The sequence below is a fragment of the Crocuta crocuta genome, unplaced genomic scaffold (genome assembly GCF_008692635.1).
Source record: "Crocuta crocuta isolate KB4526 unplaced genomic scaffold, BGI_CrCroc_1.0 scaffold184, whole genome shotgun sequence".
Classification (NCBI taxonomy): domain Eukaryota; kingdom Metazoa; phylum Chordata; class Mammalia; order Carnivora; family Hyaenidae; genus Crocuta; species Crocuta crocuta.
The window spans coordinates 95,536-117,159 of NW_027530006.1; the positions used below are offsets into that span (position 1 = coordinate 95,536).

Below are 21,624 nucleotides of genomic sequence, written 5' to 3' on the forward strand. Positions count from 1 at the left end.
GGGTCATACCCAGGTGCTGAACCCCAAGTTTAACAGCTCATGAAGAGCAGCGGAAACTGATGCCTGAGGACGTTTTTGGTTGGCCTCCAAGCACTGTGTTCAAAGGACTCCTGGGGGCACCTGGGTGGCTCAGTCGGTTAAGCGTCCGACTTCGGCTCAGGTCATGATCTCACAGTCCATGGGTTCGAGTCCCGTGTCCGGCTCTGTGCTGACAGCTCAGAGCCTGGAGCCTGCTTCAGATTCTGTGTCTCCCTCTCTCTCTGTCCCTCCCCACTCACTCCCTCTGTCCCTGTCTCTCAAAATAAAATAAAGACATTTAAAAAAATAAAAACAACAACAACAACAACAAAGGACTCCCTCAGACATCAGCTAAGAGCTACCCAAGCTTCAGGTTTCCACATTCTGCCTTTCTGCTGTCTGTCTCTGTCTATGTGCCTGTAGGTGCTGACTACATTGTGGTAAACCATAAAAACGCCCACAGCTCTCCACGCCTCTCCTAAAGATGTAGAACCTATCTTCCACCTCTTGAATCTGGGCTAGCCTGTGGTTTTCTTTGGCCAATGGGACATTAATGAAAATGGAACAGAGGCTTGAAAAGAGGTCCTGTGCTGGGGCTTTCCCATCCATTGTTTTGGGAATGCTGAGCCTCCTGTAAACAGGCCCCTGGCTCAGGCTAGCTGGCTGCGTGATGGGCCCATATGGACCAGTTGTGGCCGGCACCCCAGCCAATAGCCAGCTAATCCCCAGAAGAGCTATCCTGAGATCCTACAGCTGACCTGCCCATGAAGGAGCCCAGCAAAGACTGGAAGAACTGCCCAGCCAAGCTCAGCCTGAACTGCCGATCAGCAGAACCATGCGCCAAATAAATGGTTGTTGTTTAAAGCCACCAAGTTTGGGGGTGTTTGTTATACAGCAAAAGCTAACTGAGACATATGTCCTCGCTCTATCTACTCACCTTTTCACTTGAGTAACTACTTCAGCTTCATATATGCATTTTTCTCTGTGCAACACAGGTTTGATGTGTTAACTATATATTTTTTTCTAAAATACATTAAGACAACTACATCAGTGTCAGACAACAGAAGTACATATACCTGCATACGGGTGTAGGAACGATTCATTCCCCTCATTTGACAGTTAAAGAAACTGAGGCTCAGAAAGGGGCAGTGACTTGCCGAAGGTCAAACGGCCAGTAAAATGGCAGAACTGGGATTCGGTTCCAGGCCTGTCTGAGACCAAAGGCATGGATTGATCTCCAAATCTGCACCCTCCTACCCCTCCATCCACCCCAAGATAGTGGCTGCTACATCCCTGGGGAGAAGATGAGGGAATGGGCTGTCTTCTCGGGCTCCCACCCAGGCCCTCCTCCCTCCTGCCTTCAGTGAGATGGCCTTACTCCCAGAACTCGGTGACGGGTGAGGTGAAGTTGTTGGTGTTGAGAGTGGCCCACAGGCTCTTGTTCTTGCGCATAGTGTCTTCCATACACTGGGGCGTATTCCAGCTGTGGTTGCAGTGGGCCCAGGGCAGCTCTGACTGGAAGGACTGGAACAGGTAGTATGTGGCCCAGGCCAGGATGATGACGTAGTATATGTTCAGGAGGGAGACGATCACGATGGAGGCATAGCCGATGCCTATGGGGGTGGGCAAGCAAGAAGAGCATCAGGAGGGAGGCCAGACCCACCATGGCCACATATTCAACCCCAGAATCCCCAGGGCTGGGGTAAGACGGGGCCCTTCAATAATGACCAGCAAATAGGGGTGCCTGGGTGGCTCATTCGGTTAAGTGTCTGACTTCAGCTCAGGTCATGATCTCCCAATCTGAGTTCGAGCTGTGTGTTGGGCTCAGTGCTGACAGCTCAGAGTCTGGAGCCTGCTTCAGATTGTGTCTCCCTCTCTCTCTCTGTCCCCTCCCCCACTCACTCTGTCTCTCAAAAATAAATAAAAAACATTAAAGAAAATTTTTAAAAATAATGACCAGCAGATATTTATAGGATGAATGAATGGATGGCCGATGGATGGATGGGTGAAAGAATGGATGGTCTGATAAGCTGGATGAAGGGAAGGACGTATAAGGGGTCAGATAGAACAATGAATATATGGGGAGATGGATAGCTGAGTAGATAGATGGATGTTTGGTTGGACAGACAGCTGAATGGATAGATCTTGGGTTGATGGATGGATAGTCAATATGTTGGATTTATGTATGGATGGTGGATGAATGGATGGATGACTGAGTGGATGGGTAGATGGACAGATGGCTGGCTGGTCTAACTGACTAACTGAAGAAAGTTTACTGCATGGATGGATAGGTTTATACAGATGAATGAATGAACAGACTCATGCACCCTCCCACCCCTGCCAATTATAATCCTAACACTGATTATTTTATGAGTGCACACTAGGTATTAGGCATAGGAGTGAATGTTATAATAATAATAATAATAATAAAAATAAAATTACCATTAACTTGGCGCTCAGCATGTATACAAGGCACTTTTACATAGCAAAGTCATTTTGTCTCCATAGCAACCCTCTGAAGTAAGCACACTATTTCCATTTTATAGATGGGGAGACTGAGGCACAAGGAGATTAAGGGACTTTCCCTGAGTCACAAGGGTTCGAGCGAGGGGAAGACGTAGGACGTGAAACCATGCAGACTCCTGAATCTGAGTGCTTGTCTTCTGCCCTGTACGGCTGAGCAGCTGCTACACAGCGATGCTCCGATAGCACAGGGAGGCAGGAGCAGCGAGAGTGTGTATTGGGCAGCTACCGTGAGCCACGGCACCACAGGACTGACGCCCCAACTGCCTGCTACCTTGTGGCAGGCACAGTGCCAAGTGGACTTGCATGAGGCTCCAATGTACCTGGCAAACAATAGGTGCTCAATAAAACTTTGCTGAACTGATGTATACCAGGCCCCGGGTGACCTTTGTCCCACACTCACCAGAGAACAAGGGGCAGATCTTTTCCCAGCAGGTGATGCCCCCTTCAGAGGTGTACTGGCCTATGATTACCTCCAGGAAAAACACAGGCAGGCCACCGCCAAACAGGAAAATAAAATACGGTATGAGAAACGCACCTGTAGAGAGAGCAGAGTGGGGTAAGAGACAGCCTGGGGCTGCCACCGGGGCCCCTCCCAAGCCCTCCAGGCCAGTGGAATCCGAGAGAATGAGTGAGGGATGTGAGGGATAAAGGCCAAACTCTTGCACCTGGCTGAAAATTCTCCGGGGGGCCTTGCCCACCTGTCAGCGGGCATCACCTATCCAGCGTGCCTTCTCACCTTCTTCAAGCCCACAGGTGCTTTGTGAAGCCTCTAAGCCTTTGCTTCAGCTGTGCCAGCTACCTGCCTGCCTTCCCCACATCTGTCCACTGCAAATACGACCTCCTAATTGAAGCCTGTGCCCAGCCTTCCCCAGGCCCGCCCGGGGCAGGATGCCAAGAACTGGCTGGGAAGGTGCAGTGATGAGAAGCAAGAAGTGAGAGGCTCCAGCTGGGGGTGAGAGCCAGGGGAGGAGGAGGGCAAAGAGCCAGGGCAGGGGTTCCTACCTGGTGTCCACTAATGGCTTCAGCGGGTCCATAAACCCTTTGAAACTGTGGGCAACTTGGGTCTATGTGTATGTGCTTTGCTCTGGGGAGCATCTAGGGCACTCATCAGAGCCCCAAAGGTGCCTGAGACCTACAAAAAGGTTAAGAAACCAGGCTCGAAGGCAGAATTTCCCAAAAGGTGCTTCTCCTAACTAGGGCGGCACATAGCATGCCATTTGCTGCCAAGCCTAAGCCTCTGGTTGCGGGCCATCGTCATGGGGGTTGAGCACTGGCCAGGGGTTCTATAAGCCCTCTCCTTGCACCAGGGAGAAGGTCTCTGGCACATGCTGCCCGACTCTGGTACCTCAGACAAGAGAGGGTTCTAGCTCAGAGCCTTCAGCAGGTGGAAATAAATAAACAAAAACAAAACAAAACACCAAAACCCTGAACCAAAACACCTAAACCAGCCAACTAGCCAAGCACCCATTTACATTTAAAAAAAATTATCTTCAAAGGTGGTCGAAGATATAGATTCAAGGTCTACGCTCTGGGGACATAACGTACAGCATGACAATGGTAGTTCATAGTCCCATACTGCGTACTTCAAAGTCTCTGCGAGAAGAAATCTGAAGTTCTCATCCCAAGGAAAAAATGTCTAACTATGTGAGGTGATGGATGGTAACTGGACTTACTGTGGGATCATGTAGCAACACACACACACACACACACACACACACACACACACACACGTATCACCGCGTTACGTTGTACACATTTAAGCTAATAAATGTTAGATGTAAATTATATCTCAAGGAAATGGGAGCAAAATTTTTAATTCAAAAGGAAGAACTAAAAATATCTTCACAGTATGTTTTTTCCTAGATACCTTTCAATCACGGCAAATGATACTGGTTTTCCATTTGTGGGGGTGGGAACAAAGCCTGCTTTTGAAGTACATTTGGAAGAAGTTAGAAAAAGCCAAAGCAGGGGCCTGTGGGGGGCTCTGTCGATTAAGCATCTGACTTTGGCTCAGGTGATGATCTCAGTTTGTGGGTTCAAGCCCCACATCGGACTCCATGCTGACAGCACAGAGCCTGCTTGGGATTCTTTCTCTCTCTCTCTTAAAATAAATAAGTAAACTTAAAGAAAAAAAAAAGAATATGCAGGTAGATCTGGGGGAATTTATGAAGGGGCCATATATATGCCTGAGGCCTGGGACACATGGGCCTGGCCTCAATGCCTCTCTTGAGAGATGCTAAAGGACCTCCTTGAGGTTGTACAGCAAGACCCTGATGGAACCTCACCTGACTCCCAGTTGTGCTCATTTCTTGCCTCTGAGATAGGGTGGGAGGGAGCAGGCCGACCCGGGGGAGGTCTGGGCGGGGGCCTGGGGAAGCGGGGCACGCACTGAGGGAACCCGGAGGTCCAGCCCCACACTCCTCCAATGCCACTCTCCGCCCAGTCCAGGCTTACCTCCACCGTTTTTGTAGCAGAGGTACGGGAAGCGCCAGACGTTGCCCAAGCCGACAAAGCCGCCAGCCACAGAGAGCACAAAGTCGATCTTGCTGGACCACTTCTCCCTCTGAGGGGGCTTCCCCTCTGCCTCATCTTCAGGCCGTGTGCCTGGGCTCTTCCCTGGGGACGGCTTCAAGATGTCTTTGTGAAAGTCCTTCAAACACTGCAGCTTCTCCTTGGTGGCCATATCCTCCTTGCTTTCTACGAGGGACAAAACAGAAGACAGCGTGTGCTCAGTGAGGAACGGCTGGTCTGTCTCCTTTCTCACCCACAAGCTGGCTCTCATGTGCCCAGACCTGTGGCAGAGCCTGCCAGCCCCTGTCTATCCACTGCTCTGACAATGTCCTGGGAGACGTGGACCCCTCTAGGTGATCGGGGACCTCAAGACTCAGGAATTGACAGGTTCCTTTCCCCCAGGCACGGGGACCCCGTGTTTGTAGTCTCCAAATGTCACACCTTACTCATTCTGCACTTGGAGGCAGAGAAGCATGAGACCACCCCAACGCTGGCATCACCTCTACAAAAATATGACACACCCCAGGCAATTCTAAGGTAACTTCCCAATAACAGCCTGCCTGGATTTTCTAGAAGTGCACAGATATGGTCTCAAATTTCAGATTTGCCTAGACAACGATGGCCGCCATTTCATTCGAGACTCAGCACAGTGCCTGGCCACAGGAGGTGTTTGTTCCCAGCTTTAAAAAAATAGGTGTGTGAGAGAGAGAGAGAGAGAGAGGGAAAGAGAGAGAGAGAGAGAAAGAAAGAAAGAGAAACAAACAAAGAAAGAAAGAAACAAAGAAACAAAGAAAGAAACAAAGAAACAAAGAAAGAAATAGAAAGATTAAACATAAATGAATAAGGAATGGGGTTTCAAGCTGGAATGGACACAGTATTGAAAAATGAGGTTTCCATCAAAGTACAGAAAACAGATGTGTATGAAATATTTGCAATTCATTAGCCAGTCACACCTCTGAGGCCCACTGTGAGGCTAATGGAAGAATAGAGGTTAATCTCGATTTGTCCATCCCTCCCTAGCCACTCTCTGGCTTGCCCTAACCCCTGTGTCACCCAGGCTCCCTTACTCTTTGACTCCCTGTTGGGTTCAGCAATGGAAGGCCCCAGAAGAGGTCAAATCTCCAAGTCCCCAGGAGCTGTTCAGGATCATGCTCAGTGCACCCTGGCTTGGGCACCATTCTAGAGGCAGAGTCTGCCACCAGCCAGGGCAGAACAACACCTTCTCTCTCTAGTTCTCAGGTCCCTGGGTCCTAACCCCTGTGCTAGCTTGGCTTTGAGGTTAGAGCACCGTGAGTCCCCAGCCCAGGGGGAGAATGTGCCTCTGAGGGTTTACCCCCACAAGGCGGAGGGCCAGGGAAGACAGCTACACTTGGGAAGCCAGATTTAGGGGGCCTACCCACCCCTCCCTGAGCCGCCATTTCATTATCTGCAGAATAAAAAGTGGGACAAACTCATAGCCAAATAGCCTGGGATGATATTTGTCTCCATGATCCAAACTGGTGGCCAACATGGAAATAACAGAGAGAAGTCAAGATTTCTAGGTTTTCTGAAAACACATGAAGGTCATCAGCCCACTTGGGGTTCACATCCCTCAAGGGAACCATCAGCTGGACCAGACGTGGCCCTATCGCCCGAGTGCACCCTGGTTGGCTTGCCACCCAGCTCACAGGACGTCTCCAGTGGGAGACGTCGAGGCGCTGAGCACTACATGACACTGTCTTGTCCACGTCCTGGCTTCCCTGTTAATAGTCTCCACCTTGCCAAGAACAGAGGCTCCGTGGCGACGAAGACCTGTCTTATTTACTGCGGTGTCCAGAACCTGGAGTGTAGGAGGTCGGCAGGTAAGAACTGATGTGCAAATGGTGCCCAGGGTGGGGCCTGCAAGCAGCTGCTGTCACTTCCCAGCCTGGATGCCAGCGGGGGTCTCAGTCTGTGCACCTTGCCTGGTGCGGAAGGCAGTCCAGGCAGGGTGAGGTGGGGGCTGCCCGAGGACCTGGGGTGTGCAGAGAGGGTGCACTGCCTGGTTCCAGCCGACAGACCCACAGGGGTCGTGCTCTGAAAGGCAGAGCACAAAAGCACAACAGAACCCCCATTTCCCCCACGCCTCCTTCCTCTCCCCGGCTCGGGGTGGGGGACCCCGATTGTTTCGCTATCTGGCCATGAGCAGACCAAGAAAAGGCTTCCTGGAGCCGCCGGGCGCTCACTGAGCCCTTCCTCTGTCCCCTGGAGCGCAGACTGGCGGCGGCATCCGCGCAGCCTTTCTTTGCCCTGCTCCCTCGGGGCGACGTGGGGGTTCGGCCAGGCGTACGGCTACTGTAAAAATAGCCCCAGCGGCCAGCATTGTTCTAGCGTTGATGTGTGCAGCCCCCGATGGTTATCTGAGCAGCCCATTGTGGGCTGGCTGGCTGGGAGCATAATTGAAGGATGTGGGACTCAAGTCCCTCCTAGTGAAGATGTTTTTCAGGGAATGACCCCTGAACCTCCTCACCAAGAGGGTCGGTTCCGCCCTTTCAGGCTCTCCTTGGATCTTGGAGCTGCAAGGCACTTGACAAGGTCAGCTGGGCAGAGGGGGGAGGCGGCCAGCTTCGGCTCACACAGGCAGCTGGGGATGGTGGAAGTTCTCTGCCAGCAGGACACTAGAGCCGGGGGCTGCTTCTCCATGGCTACCCTGAGTCCTGGCTCTGCCCTCTGGGCCCCCAAACCACCTGCCAGGCTGGCACTCAGAGAACCCAGCAGAATCGCAGGGGTGGGGGGCAGCAACATGTTTCCCAAGAGCCTCTGCTCCAGGCTCCTGTTTCCCACGAGGTGAGACCTCCAGACCCCTCTCCACTCAGGACCATGTCTTCCCAACGCCCGTGACTGAGCCAGGATGTGGGCTAGGACTTGAATGAGGCACAGCTGGGGCCTGTCATGCATCTGGCGCTATGGGGGTTTCCCCTCTCCTCATCCCAAGCGCATCCAGGGATGTGTTCTTCTGTCACGTCATTGGTCTCACCATGGGTGCCACGAATACAAGCCCACGTGCCCTTCAGGAGCACACAGCCAGTGGCCCTGCCTCTGGCTCCCTGCTGTCAGGCCACGGTCCATGACCTCACCCAGGACTCACCCACACCCCAGTGAGGCCAGGTCTGGGCGCAGGCAGCCTGCCTTGGGATCAGGGGGCTCATTCCAAGCCCGTCTGTGGTGCCTGACCAGCCCCATGACTGTAAAAGCCAGTTGCACCAAGACCCTAGGCTTCCGCCTCCTGTACATTCCTGGAATCCACCCACATCTCTCTTTCGCCATGGCAACCGCGGGCTCAGGGGCCCTGATAGCTCCTGCCTGGGCATCTGCGACAGCCTCCTCCCAGGTCTCCCTGCTGCTACATCCCAGCTCCCCAAACTTCTCGGTGCAGCAGCGGAGGGCAACGCAGAGGGCGCAGCAGACCAGAACGCGCCCCCCACTCCAGCCCTCCATTGCTCGGAGAAGGAAACACAACCTCTCCATTCTCCCTTCTCCTGGCGCACTGCCCCCACAGAACTGCTTTCTTTTGCTCATCCCACGCCTCAGCTCCAGGCTCCTTACACGGCTGTGCCAAACCCTCTGGTGGCACCTGACCCCCCCGCAGGAACTGGAGGGGGAGTCCTGGCCTAGAGGCTGACAGCCATTTCCTGGCTGGGTGTCCTCGGGCAAGCTACTCAACCTCTCCAGTCTCTCGTGTCCTCCCTTGTGACATGGGGATAATCACGCCCGCCTCACGGGGATATTGTGAGGGCTGAACAGGGGGGGCGAGAACACCTGGAAAGTACTTAGAACAGTGTGTGGCAAGTAGCAAGTACTCCTTATATAGTAGCTGCTGTATTGCTGTTGTTACTGTCATAATTCTTATCGGGTCCACCTTGACCTTGGGTTATGCAAGGCCCTGGTTCTACTTAGGGTGAGACTGGCAAGACTCAGGGAGGCCGAGTGACACTCCTGAGGTCATACACCTGGTAGTGACAGTCACCGTCATGCGTGTGCCGAACTTTCAGCCTTGCCAACTATCCCTCGGCCAGCCCAGCCCAATCTCCGACAACACCTTCCCTGGACTACTTCCATCCATCTCTGCAGACTCGTGAGGAGGCCCACTCATTCCCACCTGTCACCACCCCACAACGGCCCACCCCACGGTGCAGTGAGCACTTAGGAACAAGCCCCCTCCTAGGCATTCCAGCAGCCCGCTGGCCGCCAAGAGCTGTTTTCCTTGGCGCCAGGCCCAGGGCTATTTTGTAGCCCTGATACATAATTCCCCATTTTAAGAGCTTCCTCTTTGGTTATTACAGCTACGAGCGATTAGAATCGGCATTAGAATCGGCTCTGATACAGAGGCTCCAGGATTAAGGCTCCCTCCTTGCCCAGCTGAAATTCTCCTGGTCTCCGTTCCAGGGGTCAAGGCCACAACTGGCTGTGCCTGAAGACCAACTTACAGATCACCCGGTCAGCTCTGGCACGCCCACAGACAGACTGGACTTGGTGCCAGCAACGCCGTGGATTTATCAGACGTTCCTTTGTTTCTCCCCCACTTAAAACTACTAGAAGTGGGGTACTTACATGTTGTGCTGAGTTGTCAATAGTGGTCTATTGACCCCTCAAATGGCTTTATTGTGGAAGAGGTTTTTAGCACTGTTTTACCCACGAAGGAAGTTGAAGCTCGAGTAAGGAAGTGAGTGGCATGCCTGGGGCTATGCACACAGCGGACTGAAGCTGGAATTCCCACCTTGACCTGCCCAACGCCGAAGGCACTGGAGCATAGCTAGAAAGGAGGCAACCTCTGCACTGTTAGCAGATGGAGAGGGTGAGGCCAGAGGGAAAAGGCTAGAGGTACCGCAGTACAGAGCAGGGATGGGGTGTCCTGCCCACCTCCCAGGCCCTCCCAATCACTCTGGCCCCAGGTGCCCAGATGCCAGCTGGCTGGACCTTGAATTAAGCTGCAGAGACTGCAGTCGCTGCATCCAAGGCTGTGGTGAAAGCAAGCCCTTGCCTGAGAAGTTCTCAGACTCCCCAGCAGAACTTGAAGCTTCTCCCATTAAACAAACAAACAAACAAACAAACAAATAAACACAACACACAAGACTCTGGAAGAGAATGAGGACCTCAGTCTCATTGTCATGGACATAACCAGTCAACAAGGATCTACCAGGTTTTCAAAATAAAAGGGCAGGTATACTTGGCCGTTTCCTCTTTAGAATCCCTCCGCCCCTAAAGGTATACACAATAGCACACAGTCAGCCTCTGAGTTCCATCTCTGGGCCTCAATGGACAGTAAGTGTTTCTCAGCAAGTCTCTGGGGGTTAGGCAAGTGGCACCTAGACTCCCAGAGGAGACCTGAATGACCCACCCATCTTAGAGGTGGAAAAACCTGAGACCCAAATGGCAATGTCCTGTTGGGCTCACTGTGGAATTAAGTATTCCAGGGCAGGGCTGTATCCTCTCCTTTTGTTCCCACTGTCTACTCCAGAGCCTGCGTTCTGGGCTCACTGAGGCTACGATCCAGCTGTGTGACGCTGAGCGGGTAACAACCTCTCTGTACCTCGTTGGTTATATGAACTCCCCTCATAGGGATTAAGTGGGATGACGCCTGTAAAATGCTCAGCACAGGGTCTCTTACGTGCTAAGTGACTAAAAAATATCAGCTATTATTGAAGAAAACAGCTGACCCCATTGGAATTTTATTAATACTGTGTGGCAGGCATCATATCCTGAGTGTTTTAGAAAGACGAAAACAAGCAAGCTGTGTTTATTAAGCATTGACTACACACGCATTTAGTTAGCAGAGTGCTAAGTGCTTTGCAAGCATTTTCTCAGTTAACCCTGTATGGGAGCCATTCCAGTCCCTATTTTGCTGACAAGGCCTAGAGAGGTGAAGTCACCCGTCCAGAATCACACAGCAAGTAAAAGGCCGTGGACGCTTCAAACGGCTCGCAGTTCTGTTTCAGCCTCTGTCACACACTCTCAAGCACTCGGCCATTGTGGATCACCTGCAAGGTGACCAAGTGAAATCAGGCCTGGTGCCTTTAAGTCCACTTCATGCTGCTGGACCAGACACATTGGGGAAGTTTGTGAGGGCAAACGGGGAAGTGAGGAGCCGCAGGGCACAGATGGGGTGGGGCCTGGGGACCTGGGGAGCCGTCACTGCCTGGGCCCAGGGCCGTAGGGAAGGGCTGGATAGGCTGATGAAATGGCGTTGGTGGCCAGGACACACAGCACTCTGGACCAGAGGCTTCCTCCAGCAGGCAAGGAGAGCCTCCCAGACTTCTCTGATAAATCTGAAGGGGCTCCTTCGAAGCACGGTGTCCACAGATCCCAGGCAAAGGACAGGCTCAGTGAGTAGGAGGGCTGGGGTCAGTTAGTTATGTCTGCCATGGCCATGCTCCTTAGGTCCCATCCTGGCCCTAGGAAGCATTGAAAAACTATTCACAGAAAACCCACAAAAACAAAGAAAACAAAAACAAAAAAACAACCAGAAACAGGGCACCTTGGTGGCTCAGTCGGTTAAACAGCCGACTCTCTGTTTCAATTCAGGTCATGATCTCATGGTCCACGGGATCAAGCCCTGCATCGGGCTCTGAGCAAACAGCACAGACTCTGCTTGGGATTCTCTCTCACTCCCTCTCTCTCCTTTCCTCCCTTGCTCTCTCTCTTCTCTCTCTCTCAAAAATCAATAAATAAACATTAAAAAAAAATTAAGCACCCCCACACCAACCAAACAAAAACACGAGGTGTGCCAAGAGTACGAGTTCACCCTACACCCTAGGAGTAGCTGTTTCTGAAGAGGAAGTCGAAGTTACTCAAAGAAAGGTTTTTATTTTTGTTTTTCGGAAGGTACACCTTTAAAAGATGTAATCGTCTGATTGAACCACGTGGTTGTATCCTTCTGTCGTGTCTATCTGTCTGTATCTCGGGAAAACACATGCATGACTATCTCAATGGCCTACCAGGGCCTGGCCACAAAAGACAGTGTGCAGTGGGGAGGTGGGGAGGCCTCGGGGAGGAGTAGGGCCTGCGGCAAACCGGAGGCAGGGCTCCAGCCACAGGCAGCCCTCCTCAGCTCCAGCTGCTGCATATATGTTTTCTCATTTCTAAAACATCTTGTGGCCCCGGTTACGCCATTACCCCAGGTCACCCGAGGTGGCCGCAGCAAAGGGCAGGGCAGACTTGCCTGGGGATGCTGAGCAGCCGGGCCCCGCAGGCCCACTGGTTCCCCCAGTGAGGTCATCCAGGAAGCCTGGCATTGTTTCGCCCGGAACAATGCTGAACAATGAGCGACCACATTCTGGTCCTAGTGAAAGTGAATGCCGCGTGGGGAATTGTTTTTAGCGTGACATCTCTGGGGAGGGGGCTTGTTGCCTACCTGGGGCTCAGCGTCTGGGGTTCTGGTTCTTTCCCTCCCCTGATCTAACTGGAACCCCCCCACCCCACTAAAACTCAGGTCCACCCTCAAAGACCCCTCATTGCTGCTGGGAGAGCCTCGCCTGGCTCATTATTAACCTTTCAATTATTAACCTTTCAACCTTTCAACTACGTTAGGTGTCTACCTCTCCCCAAGCTTTGCAGATGCTCCCCTTGTCACAGAACGGGATGCTGAAGCTTAGGGAAGGGTCCAGGTCACACAGCCATGAGGCCGAAGGTCAGGATTTGAACCTGGATCCTGACTCCACACCAAGAGACAAGGTGGCCTCTGGACAGGGTCCTACCAGGACAAGTCCTACCTCTTGCTCTGTGATTTGCAGAAAAGTAGGTGAGAGTGAACAAGTTTTGCAGAGCATTGGCCTCTGGGACAACACGGGCGGCGGGCAGGATGTGGGCCCAATGCATAGCCACCTTGTCCTCCTGTCCTCACAAAAATGTTTACAGGTGAAAGGTCCAGGGACTGGGTCCAAATATTTTTCTTATCTCATTGGAGGTGGCAAGCACTGACCCAAAGCCCAGAGAACCACAGGCGGCCAACAGAGAAGAAACAAAAAAGACGGCAAGCAAGCTGCATGGGAGTGAGGGGGAGGGTTCTGGGGGGGGGCAGCAGGCGGGGCCAGGGGGAGGGTAGAGGTGTAGGGGCAGGATGGCCGGTACGGCCCCCAGGATGAGGGCAAGCAGGGCACCCACCACACACACACCCACAACAAAGACACCCCAGGCATGGGGCAAGCAGCCCACTGAGTCAGGGGAAAGGGCAATGAACTAGGGGTCAAAAGGCTGGGTCTAGATCTGGCTCCACTGGGTCATGAGGGCCAAGCCCTGCCCCTGTGCATCTGGGAAGTCCAGGGACAGAACAGAGTGAGGGTTGCCCTGGCAAGCCGTGACTGCTGCGTAAGCACTTCCTGAGAACCTAACCCTACTAAGTGCTGGGCACTGCTCTAGGGACTGGGGGCATGAGCCCCTAGGAGACGACCTTCCGGAAGGAAAGATCAATATTTACAAGCAAGACCAGCATGTAGAAGACAGCCAAGCAGGATGAGGTGTAGGGGACAGGGACACAGGAGTTGGTGAGGCCCCTCTGAGGAGGCAAGTTTTCATGACACCAGACGCTCGCTGAGGACTGGCCTTGGGCAGGCCCTGAGTTACACCCTTTCAGGTACTCTCAGCAGCCTGGATGAAGCAGTGAGGCCCAGAGGAGTGACGTCACTTACGTAAAGTCACACAAGCCGGGATCCGAACCCAAACAATGGGCTTCGGGGTCCACGCTTTCAAGTACACTGAAACTGAGGTCTTCGTGCAAACATCTGGGGGAATGGTGTTCTCAGAGCAGGGAACGGCCAGTGTGAGACAGAGAGCACAGGGAAATGGGGGATAGGGTGACCGAGAGAGGAAGCCATGTCTGGAGGCCAGGGTTAAAAGCTGGATTTATCCAGAGGCTGGTGGGGGCCCCTGGAGTATTTTGTGCTCAGTGAGGACTCAACTACACAGCCCCTGCTTGTCCCTGTCGGCCTGACAAGCCCTCCCTTCCACTCGGGGAGGGAATTCAAGGGCTCCTGCTGGACTTTTCCCTTCCAGCTTCCCTGTCAGCTACTGGTAGTGGGGACCTAGAGAACCTGAGTCCTTTACCCCTGACACCCCGGAGCCACCCAGCCCCCTCATCATGTGCCAGTACCTGCAGGACTGGCTGAAGGCGACCGCTGTTCTTTATGAAGAGGGATCCCCGAAGGATGGGTGGCCAGAACTCCTTCCCCTTGGCCAAGGGGCCCAACACCAGTGTCACAGAGAAGAAAATGTTGTTGTACATGGAGTCCGGACCTCTCCACGGGTAAAGCCCATGGGTTTGGAAAGAACAGGGTCAGCCTCTGATGCTATAATCTGAGACAAGTGACTTCCCCGTGCCGTGCAGGCACCTACCTGTGACAGTGGGGCACTAAAGCCTCAAATGTCCCATGCTAACTGAGCACCTACGTAAGCTGCTGGCCCAGGGCCACTGCTGGACAAGGTCACCTCCCTGCCCTCAGGGTGCTAATGTCCAGAAACAGAGGGGAGGGACTCTTCTTGTCCAAGTAACACAAACATTACAAGGAGAACAGGAGGTATGCTTCTGGTGGAGGGTGAATGAGGGGAGCTTCAAGGAGCAGATCCCTGGGACGCCCTCCGGGCTAGGCCCCGCAGGCTGGGGGACCCAGGCTCCTGGGAGAAGGCGGACATCCGCGAACAGTCCCATCTCATGGATTCTGTCTGAGCGGGCTCAGACCCCAGGGCCACTCGGGTCGATTCTGAGCGTACACCGCCACAACTGAAGCTTGGCTAAAGGAGAGGAAGTGGGCAGATGGAGGAGGGCCGCCATGATGTCTAACGGGGGCGCTCAGGGCCTGTTTTGGTGCCCAGGGCAGTGAGTCAGCAGGCAACGGTCGCCTGGCACTGACTCACCAGCCACAGCCTGTCACTCTCCCGTCCGCTTCGCTACCACCCCAGCCCTCAGCCCGGTTTTGCCGGAAGTGGGGGTGGGGTGGGGTCTACCATGATCCTGGGGCGGGCTCTGTAGAACCCAGGATTATTTCTGGAGCCCACAAAAAAAGAGACATGAGAGAAAAGAAAAGCTCAGTTTCCATTTCCGCAAACTTCCCCTTTAAGCTCTAAGAACCCTAAAGCCGCCCTCCTCTCACTGGCTGTGAAAAGCAAACAAGGCAGCCCCTCCCTAGCTCTATAGAAACAGGAGAGAGACAGGCTCTCAGTGGCAAGGCCAGCTAAGGGCACGTCTATGGCCCAACACCCACTCAGAGCCAGTCACCAACTCCCTCACACAGGCCTCTGCCGGAAGTCACATCTCCATGGAAACAGTCAAAGCACGCGTTGCTGAAAGGACATGGGAAGTCACCTCTCTAAGCCTCAGTGTTACCGTCTGTAAGATGGGTATAATATCCCACCTACAGTGTGTGAAGGCTCCTAGGTCAGTAAATGTTTGTAAACAAGGTCCCTGTTCCTCTTTTAAACACGTCTCTACGTAATGAGGAAGGACCTTCTTCCTTCCTAGCGGCACCCATACCTCACCCTCACTTAGAAACTTAGCTCGAGGAGAGTTTGGTGCCTCTGGAACAAAATAGCTTGAGATTTAGCGATACAGACATGGTGATCAACTAGCAATGTCTGCTGCCAGTGCCCTGATGCCTGTGCTCTCTCAGAGCAAAGGGGCTTGTTGCCTAGAATTTTCTCTACCACCCAAAGCCCACCTGAGATCCCCAGGGGCTCCTGAACCACACACATCCTAGGCTTTCTCACACCTCCATGCCTTGGCTCATTCTGTTTCCCGAGTATCGCACGGGTAATCCTTGGGCCACTCCTCAGGACAATGGCCATGAGGACTCTCTAGTGCCTCCCATGGGCTGTGTGGGCCACACCACCTCTGTCCCCATGCTCACAAGCCCATATCTTAATAGTCTGCTTACTGTCACCCAGGGCCTGCTTCCTGACACCTGGTATAAGGCCCAGCACTATAAATATTTGTTGGATGGAACTTTAGGACTCACAACTCTGGAAACACTCCGCATAGGAGTAAATATCTTCTACCATGTAGCTGTTGGGGAGGGGCGGTCCCCGACTAGGGTGAGAGAGCAAAGAACAACAGCAGATGTTTAGGACCCGGACAGGGCTGTCGATAGAGGAAGAACTAGCTGTGCACACCCTCTGCTAGACAGATGGGGTGTGTTCCCAGCATCTGAGCACAATTCCCCCAAAATGGTCACAACTCTACAGAACTTCACCCTCTTTTGATAGACGAGCCCAAAATCTTTAGGAAATCACTTTTCATTAAACAACGTTTTCCCTGAGCATCTTCCAAAATGGACTCTGGAGCGAATTCTCCTGGGTCTCCTAAAGGTTTGCAGGTACTACAGGATCCTAGTGGCTCCTGCACAAAAACTGGAAGGCTCAAAACGGGGCCTTAGAATAGGGGCACATGCACGTGCAAGCCCACTTTCAAGATGGGCAAACTGAGGCCTCAGACACATAGTAGATAACAAGAGCCACCAGCCTCTTTCGCAGATGAGCCATCAGACCTAAAGAAAGGGACCTCGTTTCACAGGGGAAAGCGAGGCGGGAAGGCGGTGGGATCCCCCAAGCTGGTGGCATACGGTGGGTGCCATAGGCTGAAAGTAAAGCTCTTATTCCAAACCCAGGTGGACTGCATCAGATCTACCTCCGTCAGGTTGGTGGCTGTTGGTGCAGCAGCTGTGGCAACTTCCAGGGCTACAAGATGGTGCCCAGAGCAGCTATTACTTGGCTAGAAGAAAAATTCAGCATGAAAATCCATATCAGTGGTGGAGGGGCTCAAGGGAGGATACACATTTCTCAGTTATGCAGCCCATCTTCCAGGGCAACCCCCAGGCACCCTCCAACTCTCAACCATTCCCTGCGATTCGGCTAGTGCGCCGACCGTGTTCGCCGAGAGCGTGGTGTAGGGGCTGTGGTGCTGCCTCCTCACTGCCGGCCACCCATGCAGTGACACAAAATGAGGCCACCTCATCCACTGGAAACTCCCTAGAGGCGTGCCCACTAGTTCTGCCAAGCCTGTTTCTAGCAAACCCTGCCGCCTACCACGTTGCCTTCAGTGCAAGGACTATTACTGGTGGCTCCCAGCTGCTTGGAGAATAAGCTCTACATTTCCCCATCTGGAATCCAAAGCTCGTTATACTTGATGTTGCCCTTCTCTGCCATCTGAACTCTCCTCTGGTCCTCCCTGATCCCGGAACCTCCTTGTTTTCTCCATCATTGTCCGATTCAATCCTGTGCCTTGAGAACCTGTGGGTTCTCTTATGTTTAGGTAGATCCCTCCCATCCTGAAGACCTGGCCCAAGAGTCACCTCCTTCAGGAAGCCCTTCCTGCCCACCCCATTCTTTCCCCTTGCCTCCTCTGACTCATGTCACCGCCCCATGCACCTGGTTCTGGGCTCTGCTCAGACTGTGAAACCCTGGACAGAGTTCCAAGTTCTCCTTTGAAAGCTCAGTCTGCTCATCTGTAAAGTGGGCCCCTCATCTGTACAACCAGCCCTCACTGAGGCCTCTGGGCTCTTGGGCAGAGCTCCCAGATGACCACGGGTGCCTGACCCTCAGCATGGGCTGGGGCTCTGGCTGAAACTGCAGATGCCTGGACCCACCCCAGCTCCCTTAACTGAATCTTTGAGGTTATTAGACCAACTGCCCCCCCAAGGGTATCTTAGAATGAGGTGAGGTTGGGAACAGTGGTGCTAACAAACTGCGAGGGGCTTGGTAGCATGGAAAACAAAGTCAACCGATGAAAGAGACTCTTCCTGGCTGATGGGAGTGCATGTGAGCATGCAGAGCTGTGTGCACGTGTGTGTCCATAGACAGCCCATCTCCCCTGCCAGACTATGAGCATCTGTCTGGGCGCTGGGCCTGGCTGGCTCTCACTTCCGCCAGCCCCAGCGAGTCCAGGGACTACCCCCATAACCATGTGCCCAGAGGCTCTCCTATTCCCTTTTGCCACTGCTCTTTACAGTATTCCTAGGGGCCAGGCACTTTTGCCCCCATTTTACAGATAAGTAAAACTGAGGCTCAGAGAGAAATGTGACGGAGCCAAGGTTACCCAGTGAGCACGTGACAGAAATTGAACCCCAGACAAGGCAAAACTCCCTCTATTGGCTTCTTAAGTTAAAAGGAGCTTGAGAAATAAAGGTTGGGGCTGCCAGGTGAGTTATCTGGGCCAGGGAGCTGAGTGGAGCAGGGATCCCGGGGGGACAAGCATCAGAGACCTACCCAGGGGGCAAAATCTGGCACAGCAGGCCTCAGGCAGCATCTCCAAAGACGTAGAGAGTAGGGCACATCACTTGGGACTTGGGAACCCCTCCTCCCCACCTGTCACCCCGGCACAGGGGGTCACTTTTTCCCTAAAGTGGAGGCGGCGGGTGGGCCCTTCCCAACAGGAAAAGCACCTGTCCCTACCATGCCAGCGCCCCAAACCCAAGGAACGGCCCAGGCAAGGACCCAGGAGGCCCTGGGGAGGCCCCAGCTCAGCAGTGACCACTGCTGGACCAAGGCAAACCCTGCCCTCTCTGGGCTGTGGTTTCCACCAGCTGTCCGTCCCACACACAGCTGCATGTGCGACACACACACACACAGCCACCTCTCCTTCCACAAAGGCAGCGTCTCCCCCAGAAGAAAATACACACCACAGATACATCTGTCAGCACCTCAGCTTTCTCAAATATAGAACGAGGACAGGAATAGTACCTACCTCTTCGGGTTGCTGAGACATTAAATGAGCTAATACATATAGCTGACTCTGACCAGAAGAAAACAGGAGCCATCAGGATGATGACCAAATTGAGGCACAGTCTCCCTGAGACCAGTGACGGCCTGGACGCACAGCTAAGGCCCTGCTGGGCATGGCACCTGACAGATCACCTCGCAGAGCCAGGACCAGGGTTCAGGGGCAGGTCAGCCAGTTCTGAGATGCAGGGCATCATGCTAAACACCTCGCCTCCTCTTTCTTTCCTCTCCCACAGTGGGGGAGACCAGTGTCTCTGAGGGGCGCTCTCAGTACACTTGCTGGCTAGGATGATGCAGGTGTGGGCCGCTGTCCCCCTGGGGATCTGAGCACAGGTGCGGGAGCCTCCTGTCACCTCCTGTCCCTAGCCTTGGGGTCAGCTCAGGAGAGCAGCTTGGGCAGCTGCCCACAGATGGGCAGAAGATGCTCAGAGGAGCTGGCGGCCTGGCACACGAGGTGTCGGGGCCCCTCAGCCCGCGGGTGGTGGTGCCCGCCAAGCTGGGGAGATGTAAGTCACAGGGCCCGTGGCCTGACCTTGAGAGCAGACAGAACTTGTGCCGCAAATGCTGCCCAATTGTCTTTTGGATGTATACTAGTTCATGAAATTCAATACCATCAGCTGGTCTAATGTGCCCCTTTTACAGGTGGGGAAACTGAGGCCCGGCACAAGAGCTTCAGTCTCTAGTGTTTCAACTGAGGGTCTAGGTTTTTGGTTGCCTTGCCCACTCCTACTATTTGGAAGCCTAGGACCAGCTTATTGGGGGAGCTTTTTCTCAGACTCTGGGCATGCACAAGTCCCACAAAGGCCCTGCCTGTTTACTCGGCAACCTACCTCCAGTCAGCTCAGGGGCCGAGAGGCTCCTTCAAGTGAGGATCTGGACTGAGGCAGGGGGTAAACAGAGGGTCCCACTGGTGATCTGGGGTGGGGAGCGTGGGGGAGTAGTTCTCAGCCAGGGGAGCCATGGCCCACACCAAGCTGGATGCCTCTGGGAAAGACCTCAGTCCCGCCAGGCCCCCTGCAGGACCACTGAGGTCAGAGCAGTGAAGAGCTCCCACATTTGTCCCCTGTTCCCCCTCCTGGGTGCTCTCCGTGGACACTGTTTCCTAGGCAACTGCAGCTGTTGGGGACCTCACAGGCTTGAATCACAGAAGGCAGCTCAGTAAGGATCTGTAAGGGGACAGAGGCCCTGTCAGCAGATAGGAACGCAGGTGGACATGCAAACATGACTTACCCCAGACACTGGGAAACTGGGCTTCTCGTGAAGCCCGAGAGGGTATAAGAGATGCCCAGTACCCTGGCTATGGGTCTCAGAATATCTGCTCATGAGGTCACAATGCCCCTTCTAACCCAGCCAGGTACCCAGAGACTGCATACTCCCCAAAAATGCCATCGATTAGGAACGTCCTTTAGAATCAAAGCCAGAGGAGGTTTGTCATACTGCCTCTATACATCAGTGCCTGGGAGGCCCGGGGCTCTTACATCTCAGTGCATTTTTGTAGGCCATTTCAGACCCTGGAATGCATATCCCTGCTCTTCTCTATCCTCAAATGATACTTCCTCCAGGAAGGCTTCCCTAACCATCCCCTGTCCATCTCCCAGCAAAACAAATTGCTCAGTCCTCAACTGTAATCCTAGTTCCTTCCTCCCACAGTCAGAGGATGCTCTGGGGCAGAGGGTGGGCCTCCTCGCTGGAGGCAGCCAATGAGGAGGACCCTGGTGTATCATCGCCATAGCAACCTCTCATTCCAATTCCAACTGTTCTCACATCCTGGAAACAAAAAATAGTTACAGCTAACATTATGTGTCTGGCACTACATTGGGCATTTGCTATAATTCTAGCTGGTAGTAATTTTTTATTTTTTATTTAAGTTTTTTTTTAAGTTTATTTTTGAGAGGGAGAGAAAGAGAGAGAGCGCACACAGAGAAGGGCAGAGAGAGAGAGGCAGGCTCCCCACCACCACCGTGGAGCCCAATTCGGGGCTCGACCTCACAGACTGAGGGATCATGACCTGAGCTGAAGTTGGATGCTACTAAGTGCCCCAAGTTGGTAGTAATTTTTTAATCATGCTAGATATTTTTATTATTAAAAAAATATTAATTATTTTAAAATATTTTAAAAGCTTAGATCACTTTTCACAGATTATTGCTGCTTGCTTTCCTCCTATAATCAGTCCAAAGGTAACAAGACTTTATAACATTTTCAGACTCTCATAGAACAAAAAGCACACTCTAAATGCCTTAAAAGAATGGACAATCCTCCAACTGCATAGCTCCAGCTCCAGACGGAAACATCAGCTCCCTGGGTTGAGTGGCCACGCATGCCTGGCTCTGCACCTGGCACTTGGGTGAGGTATTTTCACCCAGTCCTTACCAACCACCCTGTGGATGAGGAATCTTACCCCATCTGAGGCTCAGAGGCTGAGTGACTTGACCAAAGTTGCACAGGCAGGGTTGTGGAATCCTGGGTCCTCAACCACTGGGCTCGGGGGCATCTCCTATGACCTCTGACACCAGGAGGGCCCCCTCTGCACCTGACGCGGGAGGAAACTGAGGCCGGCAGGAGGTAGGGATGTCATTTTGCAAATTAACCAGCTAGGATTAGAGTCCAGGTCTCTGGACTGGGCCCATATCACAGGTACTGACTGGGCCAGCCTCAATTATAAAACAGCAGTAACAAGGATGCCTGGGGGGCTCAGGAGGCTAAGCATCCAACTCTTGACTTCAGCTCAAGTCATGATCTCACAGTTCGTGAGTTTGAGCCCCACATCGGGCTCCATGCTGACAGTGCAGAGCCTGCTTGGGATTCTCTTTTCCCCTCTCTGACCCTGCCCTGCTCGCGTGCGTGCGTGCT

The 21,624-nt window shown here is 53.2% G+C and overlaps 1 protein-coding gene across 4 annotated transcripts in view; it reads right to left on the reverse strand.

Moving 5' to 3' along the window:
• Positions 1 to 21,624, reverse strand: part of SLC6A6 (solute carrier family 6 member 6) — an 84,377-nt gene that overhangs the window by 38,042 nt on the left and 24,711 nt on the right. For all 4 annotated transcript variants that reach the window (XM_077763729.1, XM_077763726.1, XM_077763727.1 and 1 more), the window contains 3 exons: positions 4,999 to 5,241; positions 2,945 to 3,079; positions 1,397 to 1,631 (listed from right to left, as the gene is read on the reverse strand). In XM_077763729.1, coding sequence (XP_077619855.1) covers positions 1,397 to 1,631; positions 2,945 to 3,079; positions 4,999 to 5,227 — 599 coding nt within the window. In that variant the 5' untranslated portion in view covers positions 5,228 to 5,241. The remainder of the gene's footprint in view (positions 1 to 1,396; positions 1,632 to 2,944; positions 3,080 to 4,998; positions 5,242 to 21,624) is intronic.